General features: G+C 37.2%; 1 protein-coding gene across 3 annotated transcripts in view; it reads left to right on the top strand.

Moving 5' to 3' along the window:
* Positions 1-26,021, top strand: part of LOC126367519 (guanylate cyclase 32E) — a 70,242-nt gene that overhangs the window by 8,190 nt on the left and 36,031 nt on the right. For all 3 annotated transcript variants that reach the window (XM_050011068.1, XM_050011066.1, XM_050011067.1), the window contains exons 4-8: positions 15,410-15,517; positions 16,264-16,386; positions 17,646-17,847; positions 20,153-20,230; positions 22,918-23,162. In XM_050011068.1, coding sequence (XP_049867025.1) covers positions 15,410-15,517; positions 16,264-16,386; positions 17,646-17,847; positions 20,153-20,230; positions 22,918-23,162 — 756 coding nt within the window. The remainder of the gene's footprint in view (positions 1-15,409; positions 15,518-16,263; positions 16,387-17,645; positions 17,848-20,152; positions 20,231-22,917; positions 23,163-26,021) is intronic.

Genomic DNA, 26,021 nt, shown 5'->3' with positions numbered 1-26,021 from the left:
ATTGCGCACTTTTATACGTATGCGTACTATTATTGATCAGCAAAAATTTTGTATCGATCGCCATCGACTCGCAAAGAAGAAGAATATGCGCAAATGTCAAATTGCAATATGGCTTTTTAGATGAATTGCTTCGATGTGACCTTTTTATAACCAAGAGCGTTTGGTCGTATAAATATTAACACTTTCCATTTTTTTCCAAACACATCTTTAACAAAACAAAAAAGCACTAAAAATGCCATCAGTTTTAACATTTTCCAAAAAGCCTGCAAAAATAAACTGATAAGTATTTGACCAACATCGTAACATGCAATACAGATACAATGTAGAGCTTTCTCAAGCGAATGATACGTTGCATCTGTCTGAAACATTGTCTGAAAGGTCAACTTCCGCCTTCGATGCACTGAGTGTATCACATCTGTTTCTTTCATTGCAAAGTTTAACATGTTCAAAGTATATATAGGCCCCGATTCCTGCAGACACCTCCTAATTTTACTATAACTTATATCCGTCATTTTCTTATCCGCCGAAAAAGAAAGGAACAACTGTTAATTTTCGAATGAAAGAACCAACCCGGGCGAACAAAATAAGCATCTCGCTCATATGCAATCCGCTTGACGTGTGCTGTCAACGTAATTTAGTCGGGTTATTGGACAATATAACATTTTGGAAGGTTTTTAAATTTCTGCCTGAAATGACGTGTTTTCCATAAATTTTATGCCTGTCGATCACCGATCCCTTTCCTTTTCAGAGGATAAGAAAATGACAGGTATAAGTCAAAGAAACTTAGATGGTGTGTATCGGAATCAGCACCATAGTATATGTACTTTATAATTAAATGGTCGTAAAGGGAATATATAGTCGTGAGCTTATATTATTGTGTTATGTCATAACTACAATGACTACAATTAGTCAGAGGCAGATCCATCAGTAGCACAACAATCAACAGGAGTAATCTATGTATCTATCATTTCTCTCTGGGTAAATTTTCACCGAACCCTGGCGTTTTTTGGTGAACTGTGGCACCCATATACCTTTATGTTTTCCAACTATAAATATTAGTTTAACGTGTGTAAATTTTAATGTTGTAAATGTATATGTGTGTTTTACCTAAATAAACTTTATTATTATTATTTTTATTTACTTATCTATCATTCCTGAGATATTCGTAATAATAGTCAACTAATAATAATAAGTAAACTACGTTCGTTTGACGTTTTTTAAAGTGATTGAATTACTGCAGGATAAGACAAATATATTTTTTTAAATATGAGAATACTTTCTTTACTACTCTCCTTAAGGAAAATTCTGTTAACCATAAATTGTAGAAGATATTTTCATGTGGTGAAATTAATTAAAGCGACGATTAGGCTAAGATAAATTGCATCTCAGAATCCAGTCACTACACGTCCAGGTCATTAGGTGCAGTCCAGAAATATCGCCGGTGTTATTCCCTGGAATACGACGACCCAGTAATGGTAACATTGGGAAGCGGACCGCGTCCCCGACTCATTCAACTATTGTCACTTGCATTCACTTTACGTAGTCGCTTTTATGGACACTACTCCTCACTTATGAATGTATATAAAAGGAAAGAAGCGTCTCTTAAAAAAGAGACTACAGGGAGGTGAAAATGGCCACATCGAAGCAATTCATCTAAGAAAGCAATATTTCTATTTGACATTTGTTTACATTGCGCACTTATATTATATGCGCAGATGAATTGCTTTGATGTGGCCTTATTAACCCCCCAGTTAATTGCAAACGATCGTCCTTTCAGATTCAGTCACACAATAAATATATGTCTTTTTTCATGTCTCTTGTGAAGATTTTACAGTTTTAGATTACGCTAAATGTGTACCAACGTTTAGTGTTTCAGCTACATTTTAAATACGATGCTAAACATCTGCTTAGAATGACATAATACTAAATATCGAACTGTGTCTGTGTAGTCTACAAATAGGTATGGAACTAGGAATTATACTCTCTCGTCATACGCCTGCGGGTGGTGCGATAAACTACGCAAAGCTGGACAGCTATATAAAAGCCTCTTTTCTTGTCAACTTTCTCAAGATATATCGACTTATTTTAGCTCTCAACATAAGCACTTACTTGCAGCTCAAATTACTAGTTCTAACATATAGTTTGACAGCATCAGTTACTATGTATTTCGGTTACCAATAGTATCAATGGAAGCTTACTTTTCCCAATTGTCTCGGAGTCGGAGCTGGACGTTTCACCAAGAAACTGACACGCCATATTGACCCATATCTACCATAACGGACCCTATGCCTATGAATGTAGACGAGGGTAAGCCTGCATCAAAATTTATGTACTTAATGAAAGGGATATTTCAATAATTAACTGCTAACTAAATAAATACAGGCTTGATTCAGACCATGATTCTGAGTGGAATTTCCTGTCGAAAATTTCGTGTTTTTTTGTGTTTTTTAGTTATTTTCGGTTCCATACCTTTTCGACAGAATATTCCACTTGATATCAACTCAGAATCATTGTCTAAATCATCCTCCTCAGTATTCGTTACGATGTCACTAACACCCATACGTACTCGTATGACTACTTGTAAGTACTTGTACAGGTTGTGTGACATCATAACAAATACTGATGGGGATGAATTAGCTCATTATTTTGATATTAACTCAGAATTTATTGTGACCTGAATCATCCCTCTCAGTATTCGTTACGATGTCACTAACACCCTGTATAGTTAGCGGGGCCTGGATGCTCAGTTCATCTTGAAAATAGTTGTAAGCTTATGTTGTTTTTTTACATTGAGCTGCTATTTAGTTTCAAAACCCATTTCCAACTGTAACTGAAAGTGTTATTTGTAGTTTATGGTTATTGACAGTCTCTATCTTCAACCGGGTAGAAACGAAGTGTAGGCGCCGACAGATTCCGTGATTTACGATATGCATTACTTCACTATACATATGAATGAGATATTTGTGTTACAAATATTTTCTGATATCGCAAGGTAGGCAGACGGGAGAGATTGTATTTTCCTGCAGTGTTATAAGGGCCAATAAGTAGTAATATGTGAATAGGACTGATATGCAGTTTTACTTGTTTGTGGTTCTTCTCTCGTGTGGGTTGTGAAGTCAGTGACCGATCTCATCAGCCCTGGCACCCACTCCAATATTACTATTGAGCCGCCACGGCCTCTGTGGTCCAGTGGTTGAGCGCTGAGTTCACGATCCGGAGGCCCCGGGTTCGAATCCCGGTGGGGACATATCACATAAATTACTTTGTATAATAACCCTGACACCAGGGTTGATGAGGTTGGTAATCCACCACACAACCCACACTATAGAAGAAGAAGTTTAATCCGCCAAATGCTCCTGACATGATTGACCTGTTTGTGGTATAACCGGTCAAAATTACTTGTCTTATAAGTTACAACATACTAGTTATATGAAGCAGAACCGCAATAAAAGAGCCTGTCTGGTAAAGACTAGTTAAAAAGATAGAAACATAAACATAAATAGCCTATACACGTCCCACTGCTGGACAAAGGCCTCCCCTCAATCAACCGGAGGGGATATGGAGCATACACCACGCTGCTCCACTGCGGGTTGGTGGAGGTGTTTGGGCTAGTAGCCCGGGACCAACGGCTTAGCGTGCCTTCCGAAGAACGGAATCATTTTACTTTTCGGACATTCAGGTGATCCAAGCCTGCAATGTCCTTACCAAACAAAGGACAGTTTCACAAAGTGATTTCGACAATGTCCCCATTGGGAATCGAACCCCGACCTCCAGATCGTGAGCCCAACTCTAACCACTAGACCACGGAGGCTATTCATGTTTTGTTGTGTGGAGAAACATTAAGGTGAGTAGAAACTTCTCTTGCAATCCTATAGCATTTTTTATATAGCATTTTATTATAGCATTTTGTTATACTAGATGGAATAAGCTAGACAAGAAGAAGAAAGAAAGAAAGAAAAAATATTTATTCAGCGTACAAGAAACATGTTTAGGTAATTAAATTACTTAATAATAATTATACATAATGCCGAAACGGCTTCAGCTCAGCAAATGTCACGGCCTAGCTGTGGCTAGACTATGACGCTGATTTTCAGCTGCAGCCGGTTGGGGAATCAAAAACAGTGAAACGAAAAGAACTGGGCTCTAAAGTCTAAGCACATAATTACGTACCTAAACTGAAATGTAAAGTACTTGAGAGAAAAGAAAATAATATGAAAAATAAAAAATGAATAAATACAGAATACTTGCTAAAGAGACTAAACCTGACTATAAACTCGAGTAATAACATATTAGTGTACGCGGGAGAAAAGTTCAAAAGTATATTATGTATTATACTGTATGTATGTGTATATATTATTATGTAAGTATGTGAGTTATATATGGCTTACATGAAGCATGAATATTTTTAATAGTTTATAATAAGTTGTATCACCGCCTAACTGGCATTGTAGAAAGTGTTCTTTTACCTTTGACCGGAAAGTATTAACAGACAAGAAGATAACGTAGCTTGCTTAGCTGACGACAAGTACTTACTGACTATTGAAACTGAAATTTTGCTTATGTTCAGAGGAAAACATTAACTGAAGTGGCACTCATAATGTAACATGTAAAGCATTTTTGTGATATCGAGCAACAACAACCAGTAGATTTAGGTCGCCAATAAGAGACCGCCCTCTGTGCTCCGCTTGACGTATCGGTTTTGTTAATGCAAGCAATGGAAATCACGGGTTATCGCCCTCAGACGTAATAAAGAAAGATTTTCATTCAATATTTCCGTGACCTTTCTCTAGGGACCAAATATCCGCGCTCCTAAGCAGATATTAAAACAAAAAGCGGTCCAAAAGCGTCCCTAAAATTGATTCCGATTACTTAGGTACGTACTTGTACTTAATTGTGTTCCTTGTTTCTTGTCATATTGATGTTATTTACTATGAGCGCATCGTAGTATGTTGTTCTTCACAGACCGAATTCGAAGTAGCATGATTCCTTCATCATTAGAATTTGCCCTTCCTAACTCAACTTTTCCAGTTGCCTGTGAGTAGACGGTTCGTGTAATTGTGGATTATTTCTGTGGTTATAGGATAGATGTTATATAATGTACAATCATAACATTCTTAATATACCTAGTGATAACATTAAAATACGAATCCTCTACAAAAGTCATTATCTCTCCCTATTAAATGTAAAGCCGGAATTCATTTTCAGTTTCAAATAGTCTTTTATTGAGGAAAACCGTTGACATTAACACTTACTTAAAATACTGAGGAGAAAAGCCATTAGGTGGATTTGCGAGAAAAATTGATGGTGTCTGAGCTCGTAAAACAGTCAGTTGGCGTCGGGACTGTGCATAAAAAGCGAACATCAGTCCCCGTCGGCTGCAGGCAAGCAATAACCTGCCCCCAAACGATGTTAGCATTTTGTTATTCAATTTTCTGATAGCTAAAGCTACAAGCAAGATTTCGCTGTAGAATATTAAAAGTATTACAAAAACTTGGGCGCGAAATGGACTCTGTACCTAGTCGAAGCGAGATTTTAGCACATACCGCCGTTTTTGACTTTTCAAAACTTTTCTTGATCGTATATTCTTAGACTGCGCACGTAATACATATCGGGACGGGCTAAACAGTGCTATCGAATCGTCAGATACTTACTGGCTACCCCTTTTGTAGTACTTAAACCCTTAGTAAGTACCCTCTTAGACTATGCGACGAACCCAATAAGTATGGTTCGAAATATTTCTTTTCATCCAAAAATTTAATACATATTATCTAAATCTTTACGAAATAACGTATCTAGCGACATCTTTGTATTAACGATCAGTTCACTGAATCGAGCGCTTTCAATCCTCGTGCTTTTAACTGCGAATTTCATGCTACATTTGCCAGAAACTTTCCCTGATGATAATGTTTATTCATTTCCTGTGCGTCACAGAGTTCCTCCCATTTGGTAGACCCTCCGATACGAGCAATTCATTGTGTCGGGAAAGGGTAACTGACAGAGAACGAATTGGGCTCATTTTACGCCACTGAAACTACTAGGGAGAAACGTGCGTGTTTGTTTCATGTCTTGCGAGTTGGAATTCAAATAAACAAGCTTGTATTGCGTCGTAACAATTTTCTTTAGATAATATAGAGTGTTTAGATGCAGTTTAGAACGTATGCAAATACAATAGAGTGACATTCGTTAAGGCGGTCGTTTCAAAAGGGCTCGACATCAAAACAGACTAATGACAGGTTGAATAAACTCCTTCTTTTTTGAAGTCCGTTAAAAGTATTCTTTTACTAAAATAGCAATTGTCTTTATTACTTTTTACTGAAAAACTTCAACACTTTGTTTAAGTAAGAAGACTTCTTTTTATTTTTGTCTGTATATCATATTCATCGGTACCTATCGATTAACCTTCTAATGAATCATTTTCGTATGTTAAAAGGACTATTTTTTTGTTTTCTCTCTATAATATCGGGCTTTTTAATTTTGGCGCGATGTCGCCAAGCGAGATTAATGACTAACCGAGACTGGGCAATATATTTAATTACTATCCCTCGTCAGTTAAAAGGATACACAATAAAGCAGATAAATACATTTATACATACACATATAATAATCTCTCTTTATGCGTTTCATTTTTAAGGCATTATATTCAACAAACTCTTTACTTTTTCACATATTTTCGAAATCAAATTATCAATAAATTCCATAATTAATAACCTTTTTAAACCTACGCCTAGGAGTTTAATTTTAAAGTTTCAGCCTTAAATTCTGAAACATCTAGGCACCCCATATGTGCGGTTACCTAAATAGAAAAAGACGTGCGAAAAAAATGTACAATAAAAAATAAATAAATTACTGGATTTTGAACTTCGTCATACTTCTGCTGCCCGATGTACTAAGAGTTTACGATATTCTTGCCGACGTCATAAACTTTTAAATGTCGTCCAGCGATTTGCAGCGCACACTTAATAAAAAGATGAAAAATTGTGTCGCAAGTCCTTCCACCGCGGTCTACTCATTTTATGCTCTAAGTTCACGATATAAGTTAGAGTTTGGAATGACTTAGAACTTAAGACTTTCTATTATTATAAATCTCTATCTCACTTTTCTATGGTTCTCGTAAACTAGACAGCCGTAAAATATTTGTAGTGGAAATGATCGTGTTACGAAGCTTCTAGCAATTTTGCCGCAATATAAATCTCTTATGTTGATTCTTGTTTTGATATAGTTAACTTTTTGTAGCAGAGCAAAAGCCCCTCTGCTCAGAGGGGCTTCCACTTCTCCCTGCCCTGAGCGGTCTCTCTCCAATCCGTCTCAAACGCGTCCAGCAGGCTATCATGCGCAACATAATAAAATTATCGATCGATGAAATCAATTTGTTTTTTTTTCCTAACATGCGTGACACGTGATTTTGTTCGTATTTTGACAGAACGACACGGCTTATTTGAGTTCACATATTAGCACCAATCGACAAAACGACATGCCTAATTATATCGTCAGAATCGATAAAATGACCGTGATAAAATTTTATCACGTTGCACATATTAGCCGCACAGGTCGTCAGTTCATCGCTTCCTGGATCTGCCTCTGCGCTCAACAGATGTCCACTCCGTTATACATCCACCATCACTATACATATAACTATAGTCACCAGATAAGGACAGAATAGATAGCCTTAAGTATTTATGGCAATTTGTATAGATAAAGAATTCCGTCGTCAGACGACGTACATACTTAGCAATACGCAGAGTCGGTAAAAAATCTTGGTCTGCTGCTTGATTGCAACATGTCGTGGACCTCTCACATTAATCAGGTTAGCAGAAAAATGCATGCTGCATTCCACTCACTGAAGCGTCTTCAGAGTTTTCTTCCCCTTAAGACTAAAATCTCTCTGGCTCAATCCCTCATGCTCCCTATAGCTGATTACGCGGACTCCTGTTTTCTTGACGCCACTGAGGAGCTTGTCAATAAGCTTGAGAGGCTTCAGAATCTGTGTATTCGCTTTATTTTTGGCCTTCGCAAGTATGATCATGTTTCGGAACACAGAAAACAGTTGAGATGGCTCCCGATTAGGTATCGACGGCGATATCATATACTTGTTCTTCTCTTCAATGTTTTAAATAATCCCTCATCGCCACGATACCTGCGGGAGCGTTTCACGTATTTCGCCTCATCTGGTCGCACTCACCGTCCCCTTTACAACTTGCACCTGAAAACTCCCCCCTATTCTACGCAAATGTACGGTGACTCTTTTACCGTGCAGGCCGTCAAACTGTGGAACGCGCTACCCAGGGTCACTCGGGAATGTGACACGGTGGGTAGTTTTAAAAGGAACTTGAAGGATTATTATTTGAGTCTTGCTTAAGTTGCATTAGTCGTATTTGTATGCGTTTACTTATTTATTTAGGTATATATATATATTGTATATAGTGTGTATTTTTTATAAACCAATATAGAAAGTATATAATATGTTTATATATTTATGAAATATATATTATATTATAATTTATTTAAATGTGGTTTGTAGGTTTAGGTTAATATTGTGTCTTATATTAGTATAAGTAATTTCTAAATAATTTGTACGCGTATGTATGTCTATCTATATAATATTATACGTTGAAAGTCTCTCTTGTCACGTAGGTCAGCTGGAAGAAATCTCTTTGTTTAGAGATAAGCTTGCCTGTACTATCTGTTTTCTTTGTATGTTTCTTGTGTCTGTTTCATTGTGTACAAATAAATAAATAAATAAATAAATAAATACTTTCTTCATTCTTTATTGTTCATAAATAAGTACAAATATGTGGGTAAAACAATCAACATTGCGAAATCTTCTTCTATCGTGTGGGTTGTGAGGTGGATGACCTCATCAACCCTGGTGCCAGAGTTAGTACCTATTGAACCGCAAAAAGCCCCTGACGTGACTCAAGTAACGACTTCGTACTTACATCAGTAAGTAGTAACCGGGACCAACGGCTTAAGAGCACGGATCATCTTACTTCTGGACAATCAGGTGATCAGCCTGCAATGTCCTAAGCAAACTAGGGATCAAAAAGTGATTTTTGTGATTTGTCCCGACCGGGATTCGAACCCGGGACCTCTGGATCGTGAGCACAACGCTCGACCACTGGACCACGGAGGTCGTTATTAACGATTGCGAAATTAAAACTCAACAGTTGATTTTCATCTTTACCAAGCTAATTGTATACAGATCCATCTATAGTATGCGTCCGGAATACGCTTGGCAGGTTCTTCTTAAATTGAATTTTCCGTTCTGGTTAATGAAAACGCTAGAGATCAGGTAAGGTATATTGGATTATGGGGTTAATTCTATCGCCTTTCACGTTATTTACGTTCATTGATTGATATTGCGCTTAGAGCCTAGGTAGCCCAGTTGGTAGAACGCTTGCATCTCACTTTGAGGTTGCAGGTTCGAATCCAGCACAGGCCTAAACAAATGATTGTCGAATTTGTTTTCGAATTCATGTTTGGATCATAATGATCACGTGCTCAGCGGTGAAGGAAAACATCGTGAGGAAACCCACATTCCCGAGAAATGCATTTTCGGAGGCATGTGACCTAGTCTGTATTGGGCTGGTTTTCCCTTCGCTTCTGTAAAAACCGGACCTATCAAATCTTCAGGTTAGGTAAGCGGACCCTGTGAAAAATCGGGATAATGCTAGGGGGATGATTTATATTGCCTTTAAAAAAAGATACGAATCCTACTACTGCTTTTGTTTCGACAACTAAGTATGAGGCATATTTTTATTATTATTTTTTTATTTTTTTCTTCGGAAAATAACAGCAAAAGAAATAATAGATTATGTTATAATTATACAATAAGCCAATTACTTATAGGTTTTCGCAAATAACAACTTATTATCTAGGTATATGAGATGAAAACAGAAACAAAAATTCACGCCCCACCACTTAGAACCCGCTTAGACTACTCAGAAAACCCACAACTCAGCTGGTGCCTTAATATCTACTCGGAGGTTAATGCGATATAGTAAGTCAGGACAATCAATGGCACCTGAGGCAATTTTTACAAGGAATTGTAAGTCAGCAATACTACAGACATACATAAACTCACGCCTATTTCCCACCGGGGTAAGCAGAGACTATAGAATTCCATTTGCTTCGATCCTGACATACTTCTTTTGCTTCCTCCACATTCATCCATCGGTTCGTACAAGCACGCCGGTTCAGAGTAGATCGTATTAAACCCTTCAGCAATACTATTTAAAGCAATAAATATTTAAAGGCTATACAGGTTGTGAGAAGCTGCAGTAGTTTTAGGCCGATGAGACGTTCGTTATGTAAAAATTGACGATTCAAAGTGTAACTATGTTAGCTACTGAATAAAGATATTTTTGAATTTGAATTTAAAGCAATAAAAGTTAGTATTGATAACAATTGAAACAAATTGGCACGTTAACGTGATCATACCTACTACCTATACTTAATTAGGTACAGTTTCTATCTTACCTCATTACTGGTAGGTACTTATATTTTTAATTGCTACAATAATAAGAGGAAAACTGCTTGTCGTTCTATTAATACGCCTTTTTATTAAGATAACTCGTTCATGACATCGCAAAAACATCGTGTTTATTAGTAAAGGGAAATAAGTATAATTACTGATCTCAATACAGTGAATATATCTCATTAAACCCAACCCTGACACCAGGGTTGATAGGGTTGGTATTCCACCTCACAACCCACCGACAGAAGGAGATTTCATTAAAAATCATCTGATGATACACAATAAACTCACGTCCGTAAATGGGATGGGCAGAGCCACATCTAGTCAAAGACAACTTGCAGCCACAGGTAATGCAAAGTCTTAAATAATGATCCTTATTATGATAAGGAATCGACATTAGAAATCCTCCGTTAATCTTACTTTATTGTATAAATAAGATCTATTCATATCCGCATACTTTATCTTTAAAAAAAAAAATAATAATATATAAACTAATTAAAACACATAGTAACGGGTTCTTACCGCGTTTAAATGGAGATATGATATGTCTGCCCGTAGAAAATTATAGATCTACCTACTCCACTCCAATCTCATCAGTCATCCTGTGATCATGGCACTTGCAACAGTGTCGAAATATCGGGAGTCTCATATCTCCATTTAAACGCGGTAAGAACCCGTTACTATGTGCTTTAATTATGATAATAACCGCGTAAACTTAAAACAATATATAAACTGCCTATATACGTCCCACTGCTGGGCACAGGCCTCCCCTCAATCAACCGGAGGGGGTATGGAGCATACTCCACCACGCTACTCCACTGCGGGTTGGTGGTGGAATAATAATAATAAAAAAGTTTATTCAAGTGAAACCTACGACACACATATACATTTACAACATTAAAATATACACACATTAATATTTAGTTGGAAAACATAAAGGTATATGGGTACCGCAGCTCACCAAAAAAGGCCAGGGTTCAGTGAAAATTTACCCAGAGGGCAACACATTCATTCATTCTTTCTTTCATTTTTTCCTGCTTTTTTTCTCAATGTCGAATAATGTGTAAAAACGTCAAAATCGATAGAACAATTTTATAATATAATCTTTGAATAGGTACTGAATAAGTACTTACTGTAAAAAAAATTACAGTCAAGTTTGCTATCCAAAACAAACCACAGTCTGTAGATAAAGTTTTGAATGTAAACATGCCATCGTATAAGTTCAGATTGAAATGTGTTGCCAATGATATAGTGGACACTTCGACATGTGAAATGATAAATCCTCACTATTCCTCACCCTCCGATACCGGCTTTATTCAAATAGGTTCGGGTTCAAATAAAATACAACTTCGATTCAGTGGTCCGAAGTTGAAATATACTTTGTGGGAGCTTTTAGTAACAGAAGATGTCTGATTCTAACATAACATAACAAATAAATGCTTTATTTCACAAGCAGGAAAATACAAAATGAAAAACAAAAGAGAAATAGAATCAGTAGGCGGCCTTATTGCTAAGTAGCAATTTCTTCCAGGCAACCTTTAAGTATAGGAGATATTGAATATTATATAGCGGGATAGTGCAGCATGGGAATTCTTGTACGTATAAAAATAAATACAAAGATAGATACACTTACGAGTACATAATAGTATTTTATGCAACAGTTGTATAAGAAGGGTCAAAAAATGCGAGTGGCGTGAGTTGCGATGTGAGCCTTGGCGAACATCGCAATAAGAGACGCCACGAGCATTTTTTGACCTAGTTATACAACGTTGCATACAATACTTTTTCTACGACGACGTAATTTTAAATGAAACAAAAATTATACAAAGAAAAATTTTATTTATAAAAATGAAGATGTAAATTTTGAATGGTATTGTGTGATATGGTAATATTGGGTACATTGGTAGGTTTTACTGCAGTGTTGATATCCAATTTATTTTCCAACGCGAGGGAAAATGGCGGCAAATGTATACTTTTTTTTTATAGTATATCTATGGCACCAAACAAAGTAAAGGTGCCAGTTTCCAGGTCAAAAAAAAAAAAAACAACAACAATGCTTTTTTGGCGACATTATAGTACAGTTACACTTTGTAAACAATGCTTTTATAGGCCATAGAGCGTACACTTTTTCAAAGAGTTTAATTATGTATGTACTTATATTAGACTTTTTGGTTATTTAAATGCCAGATTAAAGTAGAGGAGTAGAAAAACTACATAATAATAATACTTACACATTATAATTGTTATCATCACTACACAGTATAAAACAAAGTCGCTTTTTCTGTCCCTATATCCCTATGCACGCTTAAATCTTTAAAATTACGCAACGGATTTTAATGCGGTTTTTTTTAATAGATAGAGTGATTCAAGACGAAGGTTTATATGTATAATAACATCCATTAAATAGTGGAAAAATACTGTTATTTTTGAGGTTTTTAATGTGATGTCGTAAATAATTTAATTTTTTCCTCAGCATTGCACCCGAGCGAAGCCGGGGCGGATCGCTAGTAATAAATAAATATCAATACTTAAATTACTACATATACTATGGAAGAAAAGTAGTAGATGGATCTACCTGGTTTTCTTGTTATTTTTCAATCAATCAATAATACTTTATTGCACAACGACATATACAAAGGACATAAACATACGAATAAAAACATAAGTACGATAGGCGGCCTTATTGCTATTTTTTTTTTCTTATTGTCATTATTTATCACGCAGCTCCTATTACGTCCAACACATTTTACCACGGCCGTAATCCCTAAAGATATGGGTAGAGCCACAAGACAAGCCATGAAAGACAACTTGTGGCTACTGTTAGTACGAAGTCCATGGATATGATGATCCTTATGGTGACAAGGGATGAAATGAAATTAAATGAAAATTTATTGTCGTAAATGTGGTAGGTATTTCGATGGAAGTGATGCTTACAGCGCTCAGCACATTTAGTCATGTTGTGACATACAATAATAATTATATAAGGTACTAACAAATACTTAATTACAAAAATACTTATCTATGTACAAAAAGAAAAAAAGCCTATTTATAGAGTCGAGAGGAGTGGAAAAATCAAGGGGAGGCCTTTGCCCAGCAGCGGGATCGTATAGGCTAAATAAGATAAGATTTATAGACTGAGAAACTCACTTAAGCTATAAAACTGCTTTCCCTTTAACCAATTGTTCATCATGTTAGAATAAACACAATCCGTATCTTACGAGTATTTATTTAACGTGACGTAACGTAACGGCCTCCGTGGTCCAGTGGTTGAGCGTTGGGCTCACGATCCGGAGGTCCTGGGTTCGATTCCCGGTGGGGACATATCACAAAAATTACTTTGTGATCCCTAGTTTGGTTAGGACATTACAGGCTGATCACCTGATTGTCCGAAAGTAAGACGATCCGTGCTTCGGAAGGCACGTTAAGCCGTTGGTCCCGGTTAGTACTTACTGATGTAAGTACGTAGTCGTTATATGAGTCATGTCAGGGGCCTTTGGCGGCTCAATAGTAACCCTGACACCAGGGTTGATGAAGTTGGTAATTCACCTCACAACCCACACGATAGAAGAAGAAGATTTAACGTGACGACTACTGTAACTACATTTTCGCACCTCTCTTTTCCGTCCTGCCCAAACTGTTCGTATCGAACGATTTAATCTTAGTTTATAATTACAAATATCCGTTATACATTATGATAGCAGTTAATAATAAATTCCCAAAATCCCAGATGCAATGAACGTGACGTTAAAGTAATTAAAGTTGGAAAATATTCGTACTTAGTCGTCTATTCTGGCAGAAGTAACCCCCGATATCGACCCCGCCGGCGTGGTCGACGATTTCCCTCATTCAGCGCTTATCGCTATCGACCCACTAGGGTCGATTAATTCTTTCAAATATTTTTCCTCTCAGACGACGCCCTGAGCCGAGGTTCGCGCCCAACTGGGCACCCTCAGGCCTGTTGTCTTAAACGTTGTACCGGGTGAGAGCCTTCAGCGCTCCCCATTTGTCCGGCCAAGTAGTTAATGCCATCTGCGGCAAATCTACAATAAGTCACGTCAAAAAAAAAATGGCAGAAGTAAACCTAAACCTAAGTTCGACTGTGGCCCCGATTCTTGTAGACACCTCCTAATTTTACTTTAAGTTATATATACCTGTCATTTTCTTATCCGCCGAAAAGGAAAGGGAAGGATGATTGACAGCTCTTAATTTTAGGAAGAATGAGTAAATTAATGAATAACCCGGGCGAATCAAAAAGGTATGTCGCAGGTATGCAAACCGTTTGACGTGTGCTGTCAACATAATTCTGACGGGTTATTGGCCAATGTAAAATTTTTAGACATTTATTTTAGATTTCTGCTTAAAATTAACGTGTATTCCATAAATTTTATGCCTGTCGATTACTCGTCCCTTTCTTTTTCAACTGATAAGAAAATGACAGGTATACTTATCCTAGTACTATTCAGTTTTTATCAAATAAGGTATGATACTATTCACACGACACGATGAGAGAATAGAGGTATGCTTGTCTTACCGGACATGTCGCAAAATCTGACAGAAGGGCTATGTCCTAGCTTTCTTACATGATGGACAATTTTTATGGGCGATAGGCTGATCTGTCACCTAAGTTTCATTATATCCATCTTAGGCCTTCGTATCACCAGTAGCTGCAAGTTGTTTTCGATTACTTGTGGCTCTATTCACTACATTAGCAATCGGGCGTGAGTTTATGTATGTATGATGACCAGTGATAGGGATATGTCCATTTGCGATATTTCGTGGTCATATCCACATTAACCACATCATTCAGGGTTATTGACCCCAAATGGCACTACATATCCCGATCACTGATGATGACCTTCTTTTAGAGCTATTAAAATAAAATGAACATTGGTCCGCGAAAATGCAGCACCATCGTAATTGTGAGGTAATCCACAGGTGGCAGCGTTATGGGCAGCCAATGTGTCCGCCTTCATCGGGCCTCAGGAGACCTGCGTACACGAGGGACGCATGGCAGCTGCTTTTAACCTACCCATGATCAGCTATGTAAGTTTGCTATGTGCTAGTACTTCTTACAAAGTTATAGACCGACCTGACTAACTTTGGTGTCATAGCTATTATTGAGCCGTCAAGGCATCTGACATAGCTGAAGAGGACTGTTAATATGGTCAAAGGCGTGTATTTTAATTGACTATCACTTCGGAAGGCATTTTCACAGCCATGACACTCCATAAAAAATCTCGTTCATAAACTCTACCGCCTTACTCCATGCGTGAGAAGGACCAAAACAATCCACACGCGCTTCTTTACTCCTTAACGGCTTACGGTTTAAATATACCAAGCACTCCTTCGGGGGTGAGGTAAAAAGGCTCGCCCTAAGCTCGTATTGGTGCGGGGCAGAGAGTGTCCCTTCCATACGTAGTATTATTGTTTATACTAAGGCATTTATTTATCTTCTCGGAATGTCTGTCTTCTAGAGGCACATGGTATGAACTATATTTTTGTATGAAGTGTCCAGGGTACGAGTGTAGAGTGCCTCCTAATGACGGTACTTGGCTTGCTCTATTGTCCTCTTCTGTTACGTGTAGCGCCTACACCTTTTTAATTTGTCGCTCAGTCCTCCAAGCTTTCATTTACAGTATGTAATACCATCAGTTCTAGGTCAGTAGCAAGTCTTCGGGCGATGGGTATTGACGACTTATTGGCTGATCTGTCCATCCCGATCAGGATTCGGGCATTGTTTATATGTATGTATCTCATATTGAGAATAAAAACGTTGTTATTTGTTTCAGTATTGTCGTGACGTGGCGTCATCGAACAAGCGCGTGTACGCAACGTTCGCGCGCACGCGCCCCTCTGACATCGACATCTCACGCTCGGTCGTGGCTGTCCTCACGCACTTCAATTTCATGCATGTAAACATTATATTTCACTTTCTACTTACTTGTTCTTTCGGGTCTTGAGTCAACTTGGGTCAATCGGATTCGGTGATCGTCGTGCTCGACCGATATACCTACTCGCAGTGGATAACCAGAAAAAGAATTACCTATGCGCTTTCTAATTGATGATAAGATAGACCCTCTGTTTTTTTGTTCTTTACTTCATTGCTTAAAAAGTTGTAGTTCTTACTTGAGATGTTATTATTTTTGACAGTGTTATAATTTCGACATCTTCAAACTTTTCCTGACCATTGACGAAAAATAACGACTGCAACGGAAAAATAACGACTGCAATTTTTGCCTGGATTCGTAACTTGTGAAATAGAAAACAGGAATCCTCGAAAATTACATTCATGGCTGAAGTCAAAACTGTATTATCTTCAACAAACTTTGACTATAGTCAAGAGGTTCCTCTATTCCACGTCCAATATTAAGTACAAGAACTAACATCAAACTGCACTCGACCACGTAGTGCTAAACTTAAAAGTACTTTGAACAGTTGTCGAAACGAACTTAGCTTGGGATTTCACAATTATGAACAAACTTTTAGGAACTAATCTAACTACGTGCCTATCACATTCCGAATGTTTAGCACGTGACCTCTAAGTTATCCAATTCAAATTTTATTGAATTCCTGAAGTTCCCTGTTTGTTTAGATGGTAAATTTACCTCTCTCAACTTTTTCAGTTTTGCAGAGATTTACCTTAGACGTGCTTTATGCATATTTAATCATTATTATAAACCAAGTATATAAACGTAAGTACATCATCATCATTAATCTAAGAGCCACGTTCTTATCGGTGTAGCATTCTCCACTATTGTCTATCAAAAGCCAAATCTTTGACTTAATCCCTTTCATTTGTTCCATGTAAGCTCATGTTTGTCTTCACTTTCCTCTCTTTCATTCTACCTTCCCTTCTATCATGTTTTTAATAGATTCGTCGTGTTTTATTACACAACCAAACATAATTTTGTAATGATGGTTTTGTAAATATTTCCCATTATTTACTAAAATGCTTTAGGTTATCCAAATATTTCCCTTTTTAAACTTGTTCGTTGAAGTTTCAACTTCTAAAATATCATTTTATAAGCTACAAACATCAAAAAACAAATCTTGACAAACAATTCTCAGTAACATTTCCGAAAACAACATCAGAAATGGATGACAAAGGAAATGCTTCCATTCACGCTCTCCGGAACCGGAACACGACGATAAGACTTGATATCTTCCGCAGGTAGCGTTCGTGTACCTAAAGGCCCCGAACCACGACTTCTCGAGACTCGCTCTGGCCATCATAGCTGCTGCTAGAGAGAAGCAAATATCCATTCGGACCGTTCAAGTGTATAGACAACCTTACTACTACGAGAACAGACGGGAAAACTTCACTCGTAACCCCTTCCTGGACATCGTTAGAGACACCTATAAGGATACTCGAAGTAAGTATGTTAGTGGAGCTATCATACCGACGACCCGATTACTCTAGCCATAGAGGCAGCCAATCAGCTCGCGACACCAAACACTTCAGGACCCAGGTACCGAGTCCGCCGGCGTGGTCGACGATTTCCTTCAATCAGCGCTTATCGCTATCGACCCGCCAGGGTCGATTAATTCTTTCAAATATTTTTCCTCTCCGACGACGCTCTGGGCCGAGGTTCGCGCCCAACTGGGCGCCCTCAAGCCTGTTGTCTTAAACCGCAGATCATATAATACTAACATCTTAAAAGTTGTATCGAGTGAGAGCCTTCAGCATTCCCCATTTGTCCGGCCAAGTAGTTAATACCATCTGCGGCAAATCTACAATTAGTCACGTCAAAAAAAGGAGGTATAATGAGTATTTTTGTGTTAACTGTTTCCGGTAATATTGTGACTTTATATCATACTGTAGCATGTATCGGCCCGACGATTTACCTGGGAATACTGAGTAAGTAAATTGAGGTAGGCTAAAGTGGCGCGTCAATATCGCAGTAAGTGTAATTCCGTAGTTTGTGCTTACTCCAGTGAAAAACAGGCATAAAATAATTAGGTTCTATTTGCCGTGCGACTATATGTAAATCAAAACAGAATGTATTATTATTTATTTATTTATTATTATTAACGCCTTAAATAACACTGGCATAAATGCAAAATATTTCTTAAATAAAAGACGGCTCGATAAATCTACCGTGATAATCTAAAAAATATTTCGTACGTAACGTTTAATGTGTAGAGCAGTCAACATCTTATTCGCATCAACAGTGCCCTTAAGTCAGCCATAAATAACTTCAAACAGTCTCTCGGACAATTCTAAAGGGATATTCCCGCATACACGCAATGGAAGTCCAAGACCTTGAATGAAAGATCCTAAATGTACTTCTCTCACGTCGTGAGTTCATAATGAGTAACATATGTCGTCAAATAAAGAGGCGTATTTTCACACATTTACTGCAAGGAACAGAGTTACTGATGTCATTCATAAAATTCATATCTTCCGTTTCCTGTGACATAGTTTGCCCGAAAAATGACACGATAACAGGACTTGTGTTTATCATAAAAGCTACTCATATTTATCGAAACAAAAAACTAAACCAAGTACTTAATAGAAAAGGAGTCGTTTTAAAGCCGTTTAAAACGTTAGCTCGAATTGGCACAATTCACAAAATTCCAAGTTCCAAGAATTTGGCGTTCTTGCAACTGCGTCTGGAACTAAAATGTTCCGGAACAGACTTTAACCCTTAAGCAGGCCGCGGACATATGTGTCCCACATTGATTTTTCGATGCTGTAGCCAGGTTTTGGCAATAAAGAGTCCACAATCTGTCAAAATTTAATCGTAAATATATACTCTATGGTTCCGAATTTTCAAACTTTGTGTATCCGAACGTAAGTGACACTGACAGCCATTCGAGTTTCGTCTGTCCGTTAGAGACGTGTTTTTGAGTGACTGTGGTGGTTTTATACAGATTATGGCGAAACAAAGAAAGATAAGTCGTGCAATTTTTTGATATGTTAGAGATTTTGAATTTTCCTAACAGGATTTGCATTATTTCTAGTTGATTTCTTGCTAAATTGTCTAAAACAAGGCAAATAATAATGTGGGGAACATGTGACCAAAGCCTGTTGAGTCGAACTTATTTGTGGGAGCTATATATCCTTTGCCTGTTCAAATCACCAATTTTTTTATACTAGCCTTTGCACCCGACGTTACTTGTGTTTTTTTTAAACATATTTGTTTTACTAAAAACTACGCATCATTTCGATTACAAACAAATTTATTATGATTATGTTATACACAAATTATACTAATTTGGGATTCATAATAAAATGTGAAATAAATGGGATTTATAATAAAAAGTATTTGATTTACTTACCACATAATAACCTCTATAAATATAAAAAATTAATACAATTATTTTTAAATTAAATTATTTATAAATAAATAATTAAATAAGTAATAGCAATTACAATTTAAAATAATAATGATCTAGTAATCAAACACTAGAATTTATTATGAACAGACAAACATTCGACATTTATATATAGCTATCACATAAAGGATAGTCTCTATCCAGGCAATGGGATTATGTTTTCCCACATTTTTTTTCAGGACTTTCAGTGTTTTTTTTCTGAATGTGTTGATAAGGAATCATACAGGCCGCTATTCAAAGCCTAAATCCATATATAACACTTTATTTCTTACAGCAGTTCTTCGGGGCCTGTTTAAGGGTTAAAATGCTATAACTGTCTAATGGCACATTCTTTCCCAGTTTACGTGTCGGTGGGCTATTACCACGACCACATCGGCCTCATGCTAGCTCTGGAGGCTATGCAGCTCTTGGATTCTGGTGAGTGCTCTAGCTTTTAGTTTTTACTCAAAAATAAAAATTTTGTTCCTAATTGTTCACTCCTAAAGTAATAACGACCACATCAAAAGCTCGTTTGTTGCACCTCATTTATTGAAACTCGCCTTATTAATTTGCATGCCATCAAAAACTTTAACTTCGGTACTTAATTTGATAATTACTTTCGACGGTCATTAAGTCCTCCTGTCCGTACCACAAGACAGTAAATTTATGGTTCGAACTTTCCTTTGGTCGATGTGGATTTGAATTTTGCAATACTTTAGTCGTTAGCGTCTTGCTCAGAAAACTTTTGATAAATATTGAACATGCTGATTGTTTAGAGATAAAGTCGATTTTATCACAGCTTTTGTTAACATTCTTACATCCAATTTGGTATTCAGCGGGAAACCTCTAAAGTGAAAGGGAAGGCTACGTGCACAATTTCCATTAGCTTAGCCTGATATATTTGTCTAGATGTTCCCTTTTGTTGTCCAACAACACCCCCATAATTCGGCGACGCCTCACCCATTCATTGCGTCAAAAACGACTAAATTTATATCAACAATTTGTCTACGAATGCGTTTTGAAAAGTTCCTTGCATTTTTAAAATTTATTATCCAGCTTTTATAGCTTTAGTTTTGCCAAATATGCTGTTATGTTTCTGTTGCTTGTGAAGAATCTCGTGGGAATGATAATTGAAAAATACCCGCTGTGGAACGTTTTCAAATCTTGCTGCTTTCATAAAGAGAATGAATTCATTAAAGTGGAGTACGCTTGCTTTATGAAACTTGAAAAACTTCCACCTCTACACGGCTCTGAGATTTTCAGAAAATATTCAAAAGAAATTGGCATTTCAAAGGATTCTCAGCCGTGAAATGCAGTTTTAATGTCCTATTGGCTGAAGAAACGTTCATGGCTCTCGTCCAAACCTCAAGACTGAGAAAAGCAAGTCTCTGGCTGCCACAACCATTGTTCGGAATTAATAGCCCTTATCTATTTCACACTATGACTGTTTCCTATTATTATGCTGTGTTTGGATAGTGCTCCGCAGTTGATTTAAATGGAACAACAACAGTGAAATAATTAAGACAAGAACCGTAATCCATCATCTAGAAATTATTATAACTTGTCTGTTCTCACGAAAATTAGTAATGTAGCTTCAAAGAGTTGATTGTGGCAAGTTCATAATAATTTTCATGAATTAGATATTGTACCTACTTACTGCCTATTCAGGCTTAGTTTTCTTGGAAATTATTTCAGTAGAAATTTAAACTAGCTTTACTTACTTACGTTTACTACCTCATATCTCGAAGCTCAACTGTTTGTTAGAGTTAGACATCATTGAATACATTCCTTGTAAATCAGTTTAATGAAAATATTTATTTCGCATATTTATCCATAATTTGTTAGTAACAGAATATTAGAGTTATGTTAGTAAAAGTTCTAATTTTCATTGGATGTCACATGCTTGTATATTCAATAAGTGAGGATGGGCCTGTCCATCCTTTGTGAGACCACTTTCAGAAGAGACGAGAATTACATGTATTTGGAGTAAAATGCCTAGTCTACCTATCAGCTAGCCAATACGTTGTGGAACGCAGATCGATCTCCTGTAAACACGGCGGGTCAACATTGGCTCACATTTACTTGCTAATTCACTGCTTTCCACAACACTGTTTACTGTCGGCCTGTATTTGTTATTTTATCCAATTCCTTGTATTTACAATACGCGTATTGCTTTTCTGAGTGTGTAAGCCAATCTCTACCTAGTTTCCATATTAGAATGGGGCAATTTAATCACTTTGTATCTTTGCCAAAAACCGTAAAAATTTATGAAGTTGCATGTTGTTCTAGTAACTTAGCTCAACAAAGAAAGAGAGAAACAAAGTACCCATTCTTTTTAGCTATATTCAAAAAATAAACCTCAACAATGGCCGTTGCTTTTTGGTCTTATTCAAGGCTTAAATGCGTTTTCATTCATGTTTATTTTTTGGTTTTTTTTTTGGTACTTTATTCTCTACTTTCGTCTTTCAGGAAAGGAGTCTTTTTGTACCTAACTATTATAATAATTACGTATTATGGTTATACTAGGTTTATACACACAGTAGGTACCTATGTCAGTAAAAAATAAATTAACAAAAAGTTTACATATCCTAAATACTTACTTATTCTATTCATCCCATTTACAGTATCGATCAACGTAGGGATGTTTATATTAATCAGTGAATAGCAAACATCGAAATTAGAACGGCTTTGATCCCGCTACTTCGATTTTCGTGTATCTCATTCAATTTTTCATTGGATTAAATTAGCTTTCATGTTTTTAAAGAGCTTTTATATTATACTATAAAATAATGATTAGGTATGTTCACATAGTAACTGGGTATATAAACATTTTGCGAGTATCAATCAGCGAATCTCTCAGATCTCTCAGATTCGCTGATAGAATTTAATTTCTTATGCCGCTTTTTCAATATAATAACTAGTAGCTTTGCGTCCACTACTTTGTTCGCGAGGACTTCGGTCCTAAAGTACCTTCTACAATGTAGTTAACTATCATTCTTCTTCTTATCCTCTGCTGGGACTAACAACTAACTATCACTGGTTTCACGAAAATTGCAACCCCTAATTATATTAATAATGGACTGTTAACCTTAAAACGAAAAATTTAATAAAATTTAATTTTGCAGGAGAATACGCAGCAATAGGGGTGGACGTCGACAAATACGAGTCTGATGAAGCAGTACGCTACTTGGCCGGTCCCCTGCGCAAGGAGCCCGCAGACAGGACCCTGAGGGCGTTCAGGTCTTACCTCGCAGTCGCCCCCTCACCGTCACCGTCATACCCTATCTTCGCCAAGGAAGTGAACAGACGACTTCAGATGCCTCCGTTCAATTTCACCAATCCACTACTTGCGTTTGGTGGGGGGAAAGTGGTAAGTTCTATTATGCTTATTATTTGGAATAAACTGTTGTACTATCTTTATAATTTTCATGTACGGTATCGAGAAGAATAATTATTTTATTACAATGGTCCTGGGACTTCTCAAAATAAATTTGGAAGCCTTTTTGGCATTTTTATCTACGTATATAGTTTTTATAAGTTTTAGTATAATATTTAGAATGTTACTTGGTGCACATCAGATGTAGAAAATAGGTAATATTTCCGACTTACAGACAGACATAACACTTTTATAAAGTTTTTAATATCTATGTAATTAATATATAAACATCACTTTCATAAGTTTATTATCTTGTTTAGTTTAACACGACAGAAACCATCAGCCTACGCAGTAGCTTCCGCAATGACCATTTCTATTCCTTCTACTTTAGCCAGCCGTTATTCTGTATTTAGTAAGAGAAAAGTGCTGATACAAAGAGCGTTATAAATCAAAAAGACGGGAAGGAAGTCTGTTCGGGCCCGTCATACGAGCCTTAGCGGCCATTCCCTTATATTCCCTTTTACTCCCAAAGTGGATAGATTCTTGCACATGCCGCCAAACAACTTTTCCAATCCATTACACGCGGTCAACCGGGGACTCACAATTCGGAAAAACAGCTTTTATGGCTACTTAATTCTGTAGGTTTTAGAACTAAAGTTAGACACTTCGCCTGTTATCTCGAAAGGCCTTGTTTTCTGTTCTACGACGACCTTTGTAAGTTTAAAATGAAAGGCCACCCGCGTGTCAGTTTCAGCATTGTTCAGTCCTCATTACATTTGTGTATCTACAGTTTGTTTGAAACAAAGACCTCTAGGTATGTTCGTTAAGTAAAATACTTGTAGCTATGCTGCAGTCCCTTTGAGATTACATTAAACACGTTCTGCGTTGTGTTAAACGAAAAATCATGTTAGATTAATCTACTTATTTCATATACTACAAAGCTTTTCGTAGTTTTCGTTTGATATTCAAGAGTAAATGAAAGAAAGAAAAATAATAGCGTTTTTGCATGTCTAGATAAGTAATAACATAGAAGGAAAAGTAAAAAGAAGAACATTTACAACGTCATAATGACCTGTGTTTATTTTTTACTGTGTGTTATAAGTACCTGTTAACGAACGTCGTGGTCCAGTGGTTGAGCGTTAGGCTCACGATCCGGAGGTCCCGGGTGCGATTCCCGGTGGGAACATATCACAAAAATTACTTTGTAGTCCCGAGTTTATTTGGCTGATCACCAGATTGTCCGAAAGTAACATGATCCGTGCTTCGGAAGGCACGTTAAGCCGTTGGTCCCGGTTACTACTTACTGATCGTCGTGGTGGTAAGTAGTCGTTACAAGAGCCATGTTAGGGGCCTTTGGCGGCTCAATGGTAACCCTGACACAGGGCCGATGAAGTTAGTACTCCTCCTCACAACCCACATGATAGAAGAAGAAGAAAAAGTACCTGTTAGACGAAGCCCACAGAATAGGACCTCATTGACTTTTGCTGGAAACAATCTCTATTTGGCTTAACAGCCTCCGTGGTCAAGTGATTAGAGTTAGGCTCACGATCTGGAGGTCCAGGTTCGATTCCCGATGGGGACATAGTCGAAATCACTTTGTGAGACTGTCCTTTGTTTGGTAAGGACTTTTCAGGCTTGATTCACCTGATTGTCTGAAAAAGTAAGATGGATTCCGTGCTTCGGAGGGCACGTTAAGCCGTTGGTCCCGGCTATTAGCTGTAAAAACACCTCCACCAACCCGCATTGGAGCAGCGTAGTGGAGTATATGCTCCATACCCCCTCCGGTTGATTGAGGGGAGGCCTGTGCCCAGCAGTGGGACGTATATAGGCTGCTTATGTTATGTTGCTGTGTTACTCATTTTATCTTTATCCATTTTAAACATGTATCAATATCAACCTTTAAACTAACACGCTTAATTAATCTACGCCAGAAGTGCTGTCTCGCCTTAAATTAATAGAAGCTTTAATTAAACCTTACCGCATGTCGCTTACTCTATCCAAACTGTGAACACGGCTTTGTAAATTGAATACCTCACTTCGATAGCCTTAGTGTAATTGTTCTAGTGTTGCACCACCGCAGGACATATTAACCTAAGCTACGTGCAACCACAAACGGATCTATACGTAAACGTAGGTAGAAAGCTAGTTAACAATCGATTAATTTCAAAAGCAACCACTGTTGATACGATGTCGTAAGCTGGATATGATAAATGATAAACCTTATGGTGATAAGGGATCAGCCTATCGCCCATAACATAAGTCCATCATGTTAGAGGACATAATCCCTCAATGGCTGCAAGTTGTCTTTGATTACTTGTGGCTCTGCCCACCCCATTAGGGATTACGGGCGTGAGTTTATGTATGTATGTGTTCAAAAGCAAAGGACTTTAAAATTACTATATACTTACATAAAGTACAATCTCGGATGTTTCCTGTAGACTCTTACATTGGTATAGACTACGGAAATCCAGTTGCTACAATTTTGACACGTTAATTTCTTTTGCCCTAATATTTACACACCCATAAACACTCGTCCTACAACTATGAGTACCTACTCTTCACTTGACCCTTTTCTAAAACGTTCTGAATTTGATTAGAGTGCAATTATGCCTTTGTTCCCACTAGTTCGATTCATTAGTTCGATCGTCGGACTAGTGAGAATTTTTTTTCTCATTAGTTCGACCGTCGAACTAGTGAGCATTTCTTTTCTCATTTGTTCGACCGTCGAACCAATTTAAATTTAAAAATAGTTCTACCACATTTCAATGTTTTACTAATTTCGTAATAAAATAAAAAACGCTTGGTTCGTTATAAAATATATATTCGTGTACATCTATAGGATATCTTAGATCT

The sequence above is a fragment of the Pectinophora gossypiella genome, chromosome 6 (genome assembly GCF_024362695.1).
Source record: "Pectinophora gossypiella chromosome 6, ilPecGoss1.1, whole genome shotgun sequence".
NCBI classification, from domain to species: Eukaryota; Metazoa; Arthropoda; class Insecta; order Lepidoptera; family Gelechiidae; genus Pectinophora; species Pectinophora gossypiella.
This window is presented reverse-complemented; position numbering and strand designations above follow the sequence as displayed.